Source organism: Typopeltis vanoorti, chromosome 25 (genome assembly GCF_054136105.1).
Source record: "Typopeltis vanoorti isolate ZY-2024b chromosome 25, IOZ_Tvanoo_1.0, whole genome shotgun sequence".
NCBI lineage: Eukaryota > Metazoa > Arthropoda > Arachnida > Uropygi > Thelyphonidae > Typopeltis > Typopeltis vanoorti.
The window spans coordinates 39,388,962-39,406,278 of NC_143573.1; the positions used below are offsets into that span (position 1 = coordinate 39,388,962).

Below are 17,317 nucleotides of genomic sequence, written 5' to 3' on the forward strand. Positions count from 1 at the left end.
AACATTGCACATAGGATTACTTGGTAATTGAAGAACACACCAACATCCAGAGATAAAGAGGTTATTATTATTCCCCTTTATAAGGTGTTGATACTTCCACATTTGAATTACTGTGCTCAAGTCTGGTCACCTGGATTCCTTGGAGATGAGGAGGTTGTGGAGAGGGTTCAGAGGAGAGTGACTAAGTTGGTGAGTGATGTAAAAAATGCTCCCTACATTGATAGATTGAGAGCTTGTGGATTGCAGAGGTTGGTTGATGGATGGAGAAGAGGAGATTTGCAGGATGATTTAAATAAGCTGGCAAAATGTGCAAAAGGTAATGGATGTCATTTCAATGTGGACAAGTGTAAAGATATGCATTTTGGGATTAAAAGATTACCAGCTGTGTATACCACATTGATGGAACACTACTCCAAGAGAATGATGAGACTAGGGACTTGGGGGTGTTGGTGGACAGGGAGATGAAATGCAGAGGGCACATTGCTAAAGTGTCCAACATTGCACATAGGATTACTTGGTAATTGAAGAACACACCAACATCCAGAGATAAAGAGGTTATTATTATTCCCCTTTATAAGGTGTTGATACTTCCACATTTGAATTACTGTGCTCAAGTCTGGTCACCTGGATTCCTTGGAGATGAGGAGGTTGTGGAGAGGGTTCAGAGGAGAGTGACTAAGTTGGTGAGTGATGTAAAAAATGCTCCCTACATTGATAGATTGAGAGCTTGTGGATTGCAGAGGTTGGTTGATGGATGGAGAAGAGGAGATATGATAGAAACATTTAAAGTACTAAAAGGTTTTTATAAGATTGATGCAGGAGAAATATTTCAGCTGTGTGATAGTGATGGAAGAACAAGAGGTCATCCCTGGAAATTAAGGAAAAGTGTGGTTAACAAGGGTGTGAGAACTAGATTTTTTGCTTGGAGGGTGGTGAATGAGTGGAATGCATTGTCTGACTCAGTTGCAAGTTCTTCATCTGTAAATGAATTCAAGAATAGGTATGATAGATATTGTTTTGATAGTTTGGGTCTCCTGCGATGAGTCTAGTTCAGCCAATCTCTTTTCATATGCTAATTTCTCTTTGTGGTATGCAGATTTTTTTTTTCTTTTACTGTGTTGGCATACTCTTTTGAGAACCAAGGCTTGGATGATGGCTGTCAATATGGAGCAAAATAAGGGGTGAAAGTCTTCATTTCTGTGAGAATGAGTTCTGCTATTTGGTCTTGGCAGGTGTTTGGGTCAGAAGAACTGAAGCAATATTTAGACCATGGGAAGAAGGAATAGAAGTCATGGAGGCCATCCCATATGGCACCCTTGTAGTGCCAAAAGACGTGAGACTGAGAACTAATAGGTGAAGAGTGTTCTGTGCCAAAAGAGATTTGTATGCGGTTGTGATCTGAGTAACCAAGAGGAGAACTGACATCCACAATATACTTGGAAAGGGAGCCTGTTAGGAAGAGATCAAGTGTATTGGCAAATTGGAGGGGTTGTCAGGTATTCTGGTAGGGAGACTGATGACCTGTGATAGGTCAGTACTAATGGCAAACACCTTGGCATCCTTGCCTGCTTGATCGGTGAAACTGGAGAGGAGAAAGCAAGTATAAGTCATGGATGTTGAAGTCCCCAAGAAGGATGACCTCGTAGGATATTTTAACTGTAGAAAGTCAAAGCGAAGCTTTATAGATAGAGAGATCAAAGTGGTTAACAGATTTTGGAGAGTGATAGAGAGAGAACATATGAAAAAGGGCAGGTTGAGCCAAAGCAGATCAAATGGGGGGGGGGGGGATTTGAATTCAAGGTTTTGCAATCTCTGGCATGGTATGTCAGTTCTGATGAATGCACAAATGGTGCCCTTGTAGCAGAAAGAACTTTGTAATGTGTAGTTTGATCAGTTGAGGTTACCAGTTGGGGTTCTGATAAGAACAGGAATTCTGGTTTAGATGACTGTAGGTGATGGTGCATATCATTTATATTGCTGTTTAGGTCACGAATGTTGAATTTTTTTTTTTTTTTTGGTAAAAACGAATGTTAATTGGTTGTGTTTTTTTTTTTTTGGGGGGGGGGGTCATAAAGAAATTGATGACGATGAAATATCAAAAAAGAGCCTGACATTATTAATATTCAGAATGTGTAAGGAGAGCTAATCTAAGAGAATTAGTCATCTAATCTTAAACAGAAAGCATATGAAAGATAGTAAACAAATAGTTGTAAAGGAGGGGGGGGGGGTAGTAAAGGTATGTTTGGACTTGCACATACTATCTGATCAAAAATATCTGGATGCCTACTCATCCCAACCTTCACTCTTATATGAAAGGCATTAACATGGAGTTGGTTCACCTATTGCTAATATAACAGCCTTCAATATTCTGGGAAGGCTTTCACTAAATTTTGGACATTGTAGCAGTAACTCCCATTCTTCCAGAAGAGCATCAGTGAGTGTGATCGCTGATTTCAAGCAATTTGGCCTGGCTTGCTATTGGTACTAATTCATCCAAACAGGTATTCAGTGGGATTGAGATCAGAGATCTGTGCAGACCAGTCAAGTTCTTCAGCACACCCCCTCATCAAACATTCCTGCACAGACCTCGCTTTGTTTTGTAGATTTGGAAAGGACATATGACAAAGTGCCCAGAGAAAAGCTTTTCAAAACACTACCATTATATGGGGTAAATGGAACATTATACAGAATTGGGGCACTGTAATGTTGATACAGGAAAGGGCCTTTATGAAACTGTTGCCACAGAGTTGGAAGCAGAAAAATGTCTAGAATACTGTTATAGGCTGTAGTATTAAGATTTAAGATTCCCCATCACCGGAACTAGGGAATCCAGACTCAACCATGAAAAACAGCTCCAGACTATGATGCTTCCACTGCTAAGCTTTACAGTTGGCAAAACACATTCAGGCTGGTTATTTTCTCCAGGCATTTCCCAAACCTAGCTTCATCCACTGGACTGCCAGATGGTAAAGATATGATTTATTATCATCATCACTCCAAGGAACACAGTTCTACTGCTACACAGTCCAATGACGGTAAGCTTTATTCCACCCAATGCTTGGCATTGCCATTTACTGATGGAACAGGCTCACTCTGTGTTTTTTGTGGTCCCCTAGGTTGCAATTATGCTGTTGCTGCTCTTAAGAATTGGCATGCAGCAACAGCATCACTTACAGCTGATTGGGGCAACTGCAGCAGGGCAAAAATTTCCTGAAATGTGTTGTTTCAGAGGTGACATCCTATGATAGTGCTACATTGAAAGTCATTGAGCTCTTCAGTATATCACATGTTACTTTTAATGTTTGTCAATGAAGTGTGCAAGACTGCGTGCTTACTTTTATACCTGTATCAGCCATAGTTGTGATATATAAAACCATATCCATTACTACTGTGAAGGGGTGTCCGCATAATTTTGATCAGATAGTGTACTTGCCTGCATAATTCAAAGCTGATGGGTGACTTTGTGATGTAAAGTACCTGATGTTGTGCAAAAGTTTAGATTTCTTTTTTTTTTTAGTCTTTAAATTACATCAACTATAATTAGTAATTTTAATTACTAATAATTTCATTATGATCATCATTATTATAATCAAGTGACACCTTTAAGGAGTCCAAGAATTCATCATGGGAGGGCATACTACTCCACATAACCCATAATCTATTCAATACTCCATCTACTTTTAACATCATCTCACTAATAGTGTGCAAATTGTGTGCATTATCTGGACAATTTTTTTTTTTTATGTTGGGCCTACCCATTTGCAAACTTATAGTCCATTTTGTACCATAACTGGGCTAAGGCTTTTTTTCTTTTTATCAATTTTACATATTTTTTTTGCATTTAGATAATTTTTTTTACGTAGTTACATAATTTTATTAATTTTTTTATACGATTTTTTTGTATCATGGCGAGAATGAATTGAACTATGATCTTTTATAATCAAAGGGTAAAATGTATTTTTCCCAGAGTTCTGTGCTTTCATTGCACAGGATCTCAAAAAGTTGTGAGGTGATCTAAAAGATCTCTCTCACTGCTCCAAAATTTGGTTTCTAATGAATCTTTGGTTCTGCCTGAGAAGAGTGTCCTGAACCTCAGCCAGGTACAGCCTAATACTGTGCCATACCTCTGCTCCATGCAGCAGCAGCAGGCAAAAAACTCCTACTATAGCAAGTCTCAGTTCTACACAGCAGTGGGTACAAACCCTGCCTCTGAGATTAGGAAGAGGAGGAGGAAGAAGAAACTTCAAGTGTAGTCCCAGATGAGCATGACTGCAATCTGATCGGTGGGAGGCACCAGACATATGGAAATACTAAGAGCTAAATCTATGCAGAAGTCAACATTTCCATATACAAGTAACAAATGGCAACTTTCATCATAGTTTAAAATACACTGGATTAGTGATAGTAGTATTTTTTTTTTTTGTTGTTTTTTTTTTGCTTGGTTACAAACTAAGTTATAACAGGAAAAATTATATTCTTGTTTTAATCCTTTATACAAGTGTGAACAAGCCAAATTTTGTATATAATGTTATCTTCAAGACTAGGCTACTCATATACAGGGTGTTCGGGATAAATTTGACAGTTTCGTAAGGAAAAAGAAAATCTTCTTTGTATCTATTAAATTTAATGAATTGACAAAAAAACATTACAGGCAGAGTTAATTACAATACTATCAACAAGATTTACTCAAAATAACCACCATTAGCATCGATCACAGCTTCAATTCTGCTTCGGAACCTCGAACAAGCTGATGCTACAGTCTCCCTGGGAAGGGCCGCAAAAACTGTTTTAATTTTATCCATTAACTGGGCTTTTGTATTACTGGAAGTGCGATTGGTGTCTTTTTCAACTGCGCCCCATACAAAATAATCCATGGGGTTAAGGTCTGGGGAGTTTGGAGGCCAAACATTTGGACTGGTGAAGTCGTAGAAATTTTCAGACAACCATTTTTGACTTTTCCCAGAGGTGTGGCAAGGGGCCGAATCCTGCTGCCATACATACGGCCTACCATTGGCTACCCTTGTTATCCAGGGCTTGACTACAGTTAGCAACTCCACGAACAAAGCCCGAATTCCAATGCCAGGGTTCTTCAACACCTGTTCCTGCAGATTTGCGAGGAATTCTGCTGTACGAACGCAATCAGATCGTCTGCTAGGGATCTTTCTTCTTGCTACATCCTCGTAGTCACCATTGCAAGTCTCTAGTTCATGCCTGATTGTTTTTACTGTATTCAGGGAGCATTGGGCAGCAGTCGTAATATCCTTATTTTGATGGCGGGCACGAATCATCATGATACAAGTTATTCTCTTCCATGATTCAGGTGGGTTCCAGCTATCCATCCTTTCTGACATCTTGTATATGAATGAAGAAGGGTCCAAACTTTTAAATGAAGAGAAGTGTGTGTTAATACATGTAACTTACGGAAAAATATAATTAATTATAAATATGTCAAATTTATCCCGAACACCCTGTATATACAGGGTGTTCGGGATATTTATAATTATTTATAATATTTATAACATAATATTTATTAACATATTTATAATTAATTATATTTTTCCGTAAGTTACATGTATTAACACACACTTCTCTTCATTTAAAAGTTTGGACCCTTCTTCATTCATATACAAGATGTCAGAAAGGATGGATAGCTGGAACCCACCTGAATCATGGAAGAGAATAACTTGTATCATGATGATTCGTGCCCGCCATCAAAATAAGGATATTACGACTGCTGCCCAATGCTCCCTGAATACAGTAAAAACAATCAGGCATGAACTAGAGACTTGCAATGGTGACTACGAGGATGTAGCAAGAAGAAAGATCCCTAGCAGACGATCTGATTGCGTTCGTACAGCAGAATTCCTCGCAAATCTGCAGGAACAGGTGTTGAAGAACCCTGGCATTGGAATTCGGGCTTTGTTCGTGGAGTTGCTAACTGTAATCAAGCCCTGGATAACAAGGGTAGCCAATGGTAGGCCGTATGTATGGCAGCAGGATTCGGCCCCTTGCCACACCTCTGGGAAAAGTCAAAAATGGTTGTCTGAAAATTTCTACGACTTCACCAGTCCAAATGTTTGGCCTCCAAACTCCCCAGACCTTAACCCCATGGATTATTTTGTATGGGGCGCAGTTGAAAAAGACACCAATCGCACTTCCAGTAATACAAAAGCCCAGTTAATGGATAAAATTAAAACAGTTTTTGCGGCCCTTCCCAGGGAGACTGTAGCATCAGCTTGTTCGAGGTTCCGAAGCAGAATTGAAGCTGTGATCGATGCTAATGGTGGTTATTTTGAGTAAATCTTGTTGATAGTATTGTAATTAACTCTGCCTGTAATGTTTTTTTGTCAATTCATTAAATTTAATAGATACAAAGAAGATTTTCTTTTTCCTTACGAAACTGTCAAATTTATCCCGAACACCCTGTAGATGACTTAACATCAAATTACACACTGCATATATATATAGCACTAACAGATAAGCTTAGGTGTTGACAGTTATTCATGACTTATTTTTCATGGTATTAGCAACACCACACAATTTTATCAAAGAGATGTTTTTTTAATTACTTATATCTCGCTGATTTTCAAATCAGCATCATCAGAGCACAATACACTTGTACACATGACAGTGAGTGAGTGAAGCAATACAATTGCAATGGACAAAAGATCTAAAGTCCTATTTTTGGTGAGCTCAAACGGGAGGAAAAAAAAACAGCTATGCAGGAGTTTCTCTTAGGATAACAGTCTCCCAAATTTTTGGTAAATTAATGCAACCATATTTGTTAAGGTTGGGAGAATTCTTCACTGCCATTACTGACTCAAAAAATAATCTTTCAGATCTGTAATGACTCCTAAATAGTACATTCATTTTCCTCCATCTAATCCTGTGTGAGCAAGCGTCCAAAGCATGGTCTGCCAGTCCCAACTTGCCATAGTAATAGTAGCGAATGTATTTTTCATGTTCTTCTAGGCGGATGTTAACTGATCTTCCTGTTTGCTCATAATAGGCCAAGTCACAAGGAACTTCATACACACCTGGATGTGCCAAAGGGTGAAGTTTATCCTTAAGTGAGCGGATCAGAGTTGCCAGCTTGACATGAATGGCTCTAGCCATTTACACACATTTAATTTTTCCAAAGGGGCCTTTACATCCATAAGTTTGGGAAGCACCGACATAAAACATCCAGGCCTCTTATGCAAAATGAGGGCTTAGGCTGTGAATGTTTCCAGTCTTCTTCTACTGTGAACTTTTGGGCACAAAATGTCTTGCAGAAACTTCTTGTAATCACAGTCGATCCTAGGTTTGTCACTATGCTGATATTTTTTGTATGAGGAGAGATTGTATGTTTTCCTAATATTGACTTTTCCAATCAAGTTCAAAATTTCTTATGCACCATTTCATCTATGGCAATAATTCTGTTCAAAAACTTTACACCTTCAGTAAGCTACTTACTTCTACCAGCTGGTGAAGAATTCAATTGGCAGCAACTTTTCATTTCAGTCAGAATACTGAAAAACAAGTCTGTTTGAGATGATAATTTTATTTGTGATTTCATCAGGTTTTGAGTCGATTTTCTTCCAGCAGGATGTTGATAATGATCATCATAGATGTGTTACCCATAGATGTAGATAACTTGCTTCTTGGATAACTTTTTATGATTAAATAACTGTCACATATCCACTGCAACACCTCCAGAAACTTCATAATATGCATTATGAATCTCAATTGGGTTTTTCCCAAATAAGGTGTCAATATGATGTATAAACATTGGTCATTCTGCAATATCTGAGACAGATTCTTCCCACTTTGAAGGCCTATTTCAATGGAACCACAAGAACACCAGAAAGAGAAAAAGAATCAGGAGACAGCTTGCAGGTGTAGCATGGAATGAGGGGGTTAGCTGGAAAAGAGATCAATGCAGCTTGTGTGATTTTCAAAAACTATCTAGTAGATGCAATGTCTAAATGTATTCCAAGGGTGAGAAGGTTAAATAAGGTAGATGTGAAATGGATGAATAAAAAGATTAAGCATGCGATACAGAAAAAAAGGGCATTATGGAGGCAGCATAAGAGAAGTGGAAATAACCAATTCAAAGATTACAAATACCAGGCAAGGCAGGTGACTTGGTTGGTGAGGATAGCTAAAGTGAGGTATGAACAGCAGTTAGCTAATTAAGGCAAAAAAGAATCCTAAGGAGTTCTTTCGATATGTAGCCAGCAAAAGAAAGAATGATTACGGACGAATGACATTGATTGGAAAAAATGGTATAAAGAGAGCTATTGCAGAAGGTGTGGTGGAGATACTTAATGAGCAGTTCATAAAGGTCTTTCAATCTTGTGAATGACTTCATGGAGAGATTGAGAGCAGTTGATGATGGAGAGAAGGGACTGTAAGTGAGCAAGAGTTGAGCAAACGGGGAGTTGAGCAAACTAGATGTAAATAAAGTTGTGGGACTTGATAATATATCATCATGAATTCTGAAGGAATGTGTCAAGGAGTTGATACTGGCCTTCAGATATTTTTTTCATGCGAATCTTGCACTGGGTCAAGTTCCTAAGCAGTGGAAAGAGGGCAAGATTGTGCCACTTTATAAAGGAGGTGATAAAACTGAAGCATCAAACTATAGATCTATCTGTGTGTCAGGTGTTGTGGTTAAGTTGTTTGAGAAGCTTATGAGAACTAGGATTCAGAAATGGGTTGACAACAATGGTATTATCTTTGATGAACAGCATGGATTTAGATTTGCTAAAGGTAGGTCATGTTTTAGTAATCTAATTACTCATTACAATAAGGTGACTGCTTCCTTGGACACAGGAGAAGGATACACAGTAATATACTTAGATTTTGCAAAGGATTTTGATAGATTACTGCATGATAAGTTGATAGTCAAACTAGAGTGGATGGGGTTGGATATTAGATGGGTGCATTGGATTGGAGACTGGCTATCTGATAGGTATCAACAGGTTTTATATGGAGGAGTGATATCCAGAAAAAGGAAAGTCACTAGTGGAGTGCCTCAGGGGGTCTGTTTTAGGGCCATTACTATTTAACTTGTATATTAATGATATTGGTGAAGATTTGGATGGAGATATTCAGTTGTTTGCAGATGATGCAAAGTTGGGACGAACCATGAAAAGTAGAGGACTTGAATAAATTGAGTGATTGGGCACAGGAATGGGGATGAGAGTTCAATGTTGACAAATATTATTATTATTATGGCAGCTTCAAGGAGTCCATAGACTCATCGAGAGAGGCCCTAACATCATGTCAAGAACAACTATTCGACATTCACACGGTATCTATCATACTTCGCCTTGAACTCATTTAGAGTCATGACACCCACAACAGACTCTGGTAGCTTATTCCACTCATTCACCACTCTCCAAGTAAAAAACTTAGTTCTAACACCCTTGCTAACCACACTCTTGCCCAGTTTCCATGTATGGCCCCCTAGTCCTACCACCACCAATCCTATTCTCAAAAATATCTTCTGAATTAATCATATAGAAACCCTTCAGTAATTTGAATGTCTAAATCATATTGCCCCTTTTCTCCCTATCAACCAATTTCTGCAACCCACAAATCTTAAACCTGTTCTCATGAGGCTCATTCCTTAGACCTGCTATCATCTAGGTCACTCTTCTCTGGATCCTCTCCACCTACTCCGCATCCAAAAGAAACCCTGGCACCCATATCTGGGCACAGTAGTCTAGATAGGGTCTTATCAAGGTTCAATATAGAGGAACAATAACCTGTTTGTCTCTGCTTGTTAAAGTATTTTTCGGCAACTAAGTGATTTGATGAGCTGATTTAGCCACTTTGCAATGTGCCCCCTAAACTTCAACTCCCTATCCACCAACACTCCCAAATCCCTGGCCTCGTCAATCTCCTGGAATACAGTTTCACCAATGTGATATACTGCTGCTAATCTTTTCACTACAAAATGCATAACCTTACATTTTGCCACATTAAATTGAGATCCATTCTCCTTAGCCCAGTCCTCCAAACTATCCAAATCATCTTGCAAAATTTTGACATCCTGTGCACTCACTATTGCTCTACCCAACTTTGCATCATCGGCAAACAAATGAACAGTTCCTCTCAGATCCTTTCCTATATCGTTAATGAACAAATTGAACAGTAGTGGTCCAAGAACAGAATCCTGTGGCACACCGCTAGTCACAGGCTGTCTTTTGGACTCTACTCCTGAATAAACCACTCTCTGATATCTCTCCATCAACCACCCTCCTATCCATCTCACCAACCCTATATCCATTCCCATATGCTGCAGTTTACTGATTAGAATTCCATATGGTGTCATGTCAAAGGCCTTAGCAAGGTCCAGTAGAATCACTGTAAACCTATTACCCTTGCCGTGACTGTGTCATAAAACGTGAGCAAGTTACTAAGGCATGATCTACCCTTCACAAAACCATGCTGTCCCCCATACAGTATTCCATTTTCATCTATTATTCAATCCTGATTTTCCTTGACTATTTTCTCCAAGACCTTGACAATGATTCCTGATATGCTGATCGGTCGGTAATTTACAACAGCATTCTTGGAACTTCCTTTATGCAGTGGAATTATTTTACCTTCTTTCCACCCCCTTGGGACTAACCCAGACCCGAGATTCAAATTAAACAAAATGGTCAAGGGCACTGACAATTCTTTAGCCACTTCACGCACGACACGAGCTGGTATACCATCCAATCCCACAGATGTATTGACATTGAGGTTTTGTAATAGACTATTCACATCCACTTCATTCACCACAATTCCCATATAAGCTGTTGGTTCTTTCATTCCTGCAATGTCACCACCTGGATGATATACTCTTGCAAAGTGCTCGCTCAGCAAATTCCACTATATCAACTGATTCGGTTACCTCCCTACCAATGGCATTCTTTAAAATCAATCTGCCGTATACATTTTTTTCTTTTACTTGTAACATTTCGAAAAAACTGTATGAGATTCTCTTTAGCCTGCATGGCTAATGTTCTTTCATAATCCGCTTTTGCTTTTCTTACCACACTCGTTACCCTTCTGGTCTGCGCTTTATACTGTTCATGTGCCTGCCGGTCACCTTTCTCCTTAAATTCCCTCCACAGTTGTTTCTTTTTTTGCAGCTCAAGCTTAATAGTGTTATTCATCCATTTAACCCCTACTTGATTTACTATTCAGACTCTAGGTATACAGTCAGCCATTACCGCCTGCTAACACTCCTTAACCACTTCCCATGCACTATCAACATCCGGCCCTTGCAGTTTTACATGCCATGGCATTGAACCGAGCAATCTTCTAAGCTTGTCATACTTACCAGCCCAGTAATTCCACATGTACCCTGTCTTAATTGAAAATTCCACACATTTAGCCACCTCCCAGGTCAAGACCTTATGATTACCCTCACCAATTGGTGGCAACGTGATCATATTCATTACAGTCAAATTCTCAGATGCAATTACTAGGTCATGCACTCTTGAACCCCTAGTATTTTCCATTACATGCCATCTCAGATAGTTCTCCCTTAATAACTGCATAAACTCCAATTCCTTCCTCCCATTCATCCTCTCCTCCTTCCAATCAATGTTACCATAGTTGAAATCCCCCATAATAATTACCCTCCTTCCACTTATTGCATCTATTTGCTTATGCATACCATCTCTGCCATCTATTCCATCACCTGGTCTATAGCAGCACCCAACTGTATATTTTGTTCTGTTAGTCTCAATCTCACATCAAATAGCCTCAAATGCTCTTTACATTATCTTGCAGTTCTACTTCTATTCTCCTTGGCTGCAGTTCATCAGCTGTCATCAATAACACTCCTCCCCCTATTTTATTCTCTCTGTCCCTCCTGAACATACTATAGCGTTCACATTCTATCTCACTAGCTATATCATCTTCTGTCAGCCATGTTTCACTAATGCCAATAACCTGTGGCCAGGAAGAGCCAACCAAGGCCAAAAATTCTTCCTTCTTGTTCCTAATACTCCTGGCATTAGTATACATGAAATGCAGAAGCCCGTTAGTCCCACCTCTATCTTGATACCTTATACTAACTATCCCATTCTGATTTGTTGTCCTTCATACTCGCTCGGACATATTACATACATTCATACACTCAACTGTCTCCCTAAAGTCTACATATCTACCCCCCCCCTTAATAACTCTAGTTTCCCTGATTCTGCACATCCACTTCATTCAACAACACCTTTTCAAGTCTCCGTACACCAAATCCATTCAAATGCAAACCATCCATCTTATAAATCCTTTCGCCAATCAAACTCACTCCACAAATTCCACACCATTCCTCCTGCATAAATATAAGGTTTTAAAATTTGGAAAACAAAGATGGCATGCAGAACATAAAGGCTTCTGGGAATGATGTGGAGGACACTGATTTGTAGAAGTAGGGAGATTCCTGTTCCGTTGTGTAAGGCTTTGATTAGGACACACATGGACTATTGTGCCCAGATTTGGTCACCTAGTTTTCAGAAGGACGAAGAGATGTGGGAAAGAGTCCAGAGGCAACTGACGAAGGTAGTTTCTAACCTCATGAACGTCGAGTATGAGGAAAGATTGAGAAGAAGCAATTTGCAGAGTCTGGTGGATAGGAGGAAGAGGGGGAGATATGATAAGACCTACAAGTTAGTAAGGGGTTGTTATAGGATCAGTGCTGGAGAGGTTCTACAGAAAATTGTGGGTGATCAAGGGAGAACCAGAGGTCATCCCTGGAAACTGTATAAAGAGGGTGTGAGAAACAGGGTTTTTTTTCATGCAGAGTTGTGAATGATTGGAATGCCTTGGCTGAGAGTGTGATGTCTACAGAGAATTTGAGTTTGTTTAAAGCACGGTATGATGAGTTGTGTATGATAAAAGGACCTCCCAGATGAGTCTTTGACTCCACGGGGTCTTGGGTAATGATAATAATAATATCCTTATCAAACTAGCAAATAATTAAAATGCCTGATGGTCTTTCCTATGACAAGTGTTTCCTCTTTTCTACCCATTCAAGTGTACTGTTTTCCACTCACAGATAATAAAAAAAATAATAAAAGAATAAAAATAAAAAAACACATAATAGAGAGACACAATAAACATGAAACTAGATACAAGGTTTAAACTATTTCTTACTCAATCAAATATGTTCTTCCAAATGAGCAAAAGTGCACTTTGAAACATCACTTGTTATAAACTCAGTACTTACTGTATTTTCCAGAATATAAGACACACCTTTTTTCTTTGAAAATAGGTCTGAAAAACAGGGTGTGTCTTATACGCTGATACTCAGTTTTATTACTTTCATTTCTGGAAATTTTCTCTGTTCCGAGTTACGCGATTTCTTTCTTGCTTCCTTGCAGTTTGTGAGAGCATTCTGGTTACATAGAGTTCAGTGGATGTACATGCGTTGTCATCGACGGTCACAACTGTGTTCCTGTTTGTTTAAACTTTCCAATTGTTGTCGCAGTTGTTGTGAACTGTGATAAATTTCTGCCTTGAAATTTTCTCCAAATTTCTTGGCAAATTATGGCTGAATAACATTGCCATTGCTACAATATTGCATACAAGCTACGTGTAATTGCGTATGCTAAAGAACAATGAAACTGGGCTGCAGAGTGGCATTTTGGGCCACCCCTAACTGAGAAAATGATAAGAACTTGGCGGAATCAGGAAGAGGATCTAAAAAAGGCAACTCACAGTAAACATAACCTATGAAGTGGAACTGCAAAATGGCCAGAACTTGAGGCAGAACTGAATACTTGGATTTTAGACCATACAAAAGTGGGACTCTCGGCATCTATAAAAATGATTATTCATCAAGCGAAAGCAATAGCCACTAACAGAGGGATTGCCAACTTTATTGGATCAACATCATGGTGTTCAAGATTCATGAAGAAAAACTATGTATGTAGACTAAAACAAAAATATCACAAAAGATGCCAGCTGAAATACTGTAAATTTATTATAATATTCAGTGATAAAGTTTTTTTCCTAAAAAATGTGTACAAAAATGGAGATGCGTCTTATAGGCTGGTGCATCTTATATGCAGGCAAATATATTCACCGAATTAAGTATTAAAACAAAGGAAGCTAAACAGGAAGGGAGGAGAGAGAGAGAGATTTGTATCTGGGTTGTGTAGATAATGTTAGTTTAAATCAATCTCTTAAAGATCTTGATTTTTTTTTTTTTTTTTTTTTAATCTGGTGTTTTGATTACCCTGGAACAGGGGTTCTCAACCTTTTCTAGTGGCATACCACTATATTTAATTCTTTAAATATAGATTCTCGACCTATGGTACACGTACCACCAGTGGTACGTGTACCATAGGTCGAGAATCCCTGCCCTAGAAGAAGTATGGGCTATTGCCACATTTTAGAACCTATGTTCCCATCATGACCAAGTCACTTAGTTGAAAGCTTAAAGTAGATTTATTTCATCTTTCTCTTAACAGATTAGGCTCAATGGCTTGTGATGACTAAGTAATTCAAGCTCTGCATGAACTTAAATGATGCATGCTATCATACCAAAAAGTCATGAGAAATCCCTGTGATAACAAAAAAATGGATGCAACTAACAATAAATATTTTTATGGCTTATAAAAGAGCTACTTCAATCTTGTATGTCAAATGATAGCCGGATGATGTTGGATGAAAATGTCTCTACATGCTACTGCATGATTAAGTACTTTCATTTCTTCAAGTTGACACATGCTGAAGAAATACAGGTTTACAAATAATGCCAGGATCAGGAAGATTTAAATAGTGATTGACAAAAGACAGATCTCCTTTCAGAGGGATGTTACCTTCGTGTCATCAGAACACTAGAATCTGTATTTAGAGATATGAGCAGTAACACCATAAGTGCTTCCATGATATGCATAACTGTATGCCAAGAATTTTCATGGACAAGCTATAATCCACAAGCCTCTGACAACAATGAATACACATCAGATGACATGGATCATGGCACACAGAACTTGAATCAGTGGAATTCAGATCTTATAATGGACTACATTATATAAATCAAAAAGAAGAAAATTAGAACCATGTAATGGCCAGTTCACAGTCCTAACCTTAACGTAATAGAATATATGTGAGTTAAAATGAAATGCATAATTAGGGCATGGCCAAGACAGTACTCTTCATTAGTAGAATTTACCGATATTTTCAGAAATTCTTCATGAAGGAATTATTATGACCCAAGGCAGGAAGATGCATTTTTCATTACTGTCAATAAAGACCAGCTTCATTTATATCACCAAGTGTCCCATGACTTCTGGCAAAATAGTAGAGGCAGTTAATCCTGTCTAAGGAATCTGCAACATATCCTGGTTAATTGCATATAGTGTGCTTGACAGATTTTTCTGTTTAGCAGAAGAAAAATTCCCAATTTCCAGAGGACAAACAAACTTATCCACCCCCAGTATAAAATTAGTTAACTTACATTCACAATTAAAAGTCCTTCTGAAAGTTTCTTATAGGGAGGTCTTATACCACCTCAAACTTTCTATGAAAGTTTCTCAGGTTCTACCCAGGATTCAAATCCAGGTCTTTCCAACTAACTGAGCATTCACTATTATCATCTGAGATACAGAGACTACACAATCAGAATTGCCATTCACGTAATTTATCCAAATATGATTAAGATCTGTGTTAAAAGGAATAGTAAATAATGTGTAAAATATAATTTCGTCCATGCCAACCTAATAAAATCGTGTTTCAATCAACCTGTAGATACTACTATTCATACTGTAGATACTACAATATATAACTCGGGGAGAGAGATTAAAAATTTAATATAACACAAACACTCAGTCTGCCAAGTCATGCAACATGTCATTATTACAAATCAGTTTAACTCCCTATCAGCTTTAATTATCTACTATTTAAATAATCTAAAAATGTAATTCATAGCATAACTGTGCCCATAATCACATCATCATTATCATCTCTTCCCCAGGAAAACTAAAACAGCTATTCTTTAGGACAGGGGTCGGCAACCTTTTCAGACTCCCGGGCCACATTCAACTTTTATTTTTAATAATCGGGCCGCAAGCGTTTAAGAGAAAATAGTGAGTGAAAAAAATACGTAAGTTAGCAATTTTTATAATATCAATCATAAAAACATAGAAATATTTAAATTTTGAGATTACACGATAAAGTACAACATTCTAGTAATGACATTTAATATTATATTCTTTCATAGCAGTAACACTTTCATGCAAATAAGACAAAGGGGCTTATCTCAATTTTCAATAAAGAAGTACTTGCTGTTCCACTCAGCATTAAACCTTCTTCCTTCATCTGCAATTTTATGTTTTCTTGAACCCATTTTAGAAATTATTTTTAACAAATATATATCCTCTGAAAATAATAGTTAATGTTATTGAATTATACTAAAATATGGACCAGGGAACGCAACTGCAAAAGTGCGCCAAAATCTCGGTTGTCATCGGATAAATTCGTCTTTGTTATCCCTACTCGTGATGACTCACACGGCTGACTCGTGCCAAGTTGTACGGCGAAATCATGAAGTATAAGTATAAAATTATTTTTAATTTATTCATATTATAAAATGTATTATTTAAATAATTCAACATACGGGCCACGTGGAATATAAGAATGGTCAACCTTTTATGGGCTGCCAAAAATGCACGTTTGGGCCGCATGCAGCCCACGGACCACCGGTTGCTGACCCCTGCTTTAGGATATAAAAATATATGAAATATATTATTTTATGAACAAAGAATATAATAATAATGTACTTAATTTAACATCATATGAATGTTGTGAATTCTATGTAAAACAAAAATTATACATATATTATACAAAATATAATCAATATTGTACATTGAATTAATATGGGGCTTGGAATTATATACACCTTGGAATACCATGACCAACAGCATAATGTTGTATACTCTCATGAAACTGCCAAATTCCATTACCTGACATCTGCAAATAAATAAATAAATGTATCTAACGAGGAATAGATATATTTAACAAAGAAGTTCATGTTTAATTTATTTTAAAATGCGTTTTAAATATGACTAATTTATTATTAACACCATGGTTATATCCTATCTTCTATCAGTAATGTAATTATACTGTATTTTTGTAGCTACATGTATTACTAAAATCAAACACCAAATGCTGCAACTAGCTTGAGTAAAAAAACTCAATCTTTTGCATTTAAGCGAAATAGAAAATTAATATAAGTATTGACAGAAAGAAAAGACTATAAAAATCAATATTAAGTTACAGTTTTCATGAACTTGTCTATCATTCAGTAAAATACTTTGGTTTTGAT

The 17,317-nt window shown here is 37.7% G+C and overlaps 1 protein-coding gene across 3 annotated transcripts in view; it reads right to left on the minus strand.

Annotated features, from left to right (window-relative positions):
- The window catches only part of LOC150092677 (putative inactive 1-aminocyclopropane-1-carboxylate synthase-like protein 2), a 244,260-nt gene that overhangs the window by 152,894 nt on the left and 74,049 nt on the right, over positions 1-17,317 (minus strand). For all 3 annotated transcript variants that reach the window (XM_090414510.1, XM_090414509.1, XM_090414507.1), the window contains exon 4: positions 16,892-16,962. In XM_090414510.1, the coding sequence (XP_090270636.1) occupies positions 16,892-16,962 (71 nt within the window). The remainder of the gene's footprint in view (positions 1-16,891; positions 16,963-17,317) is intronic.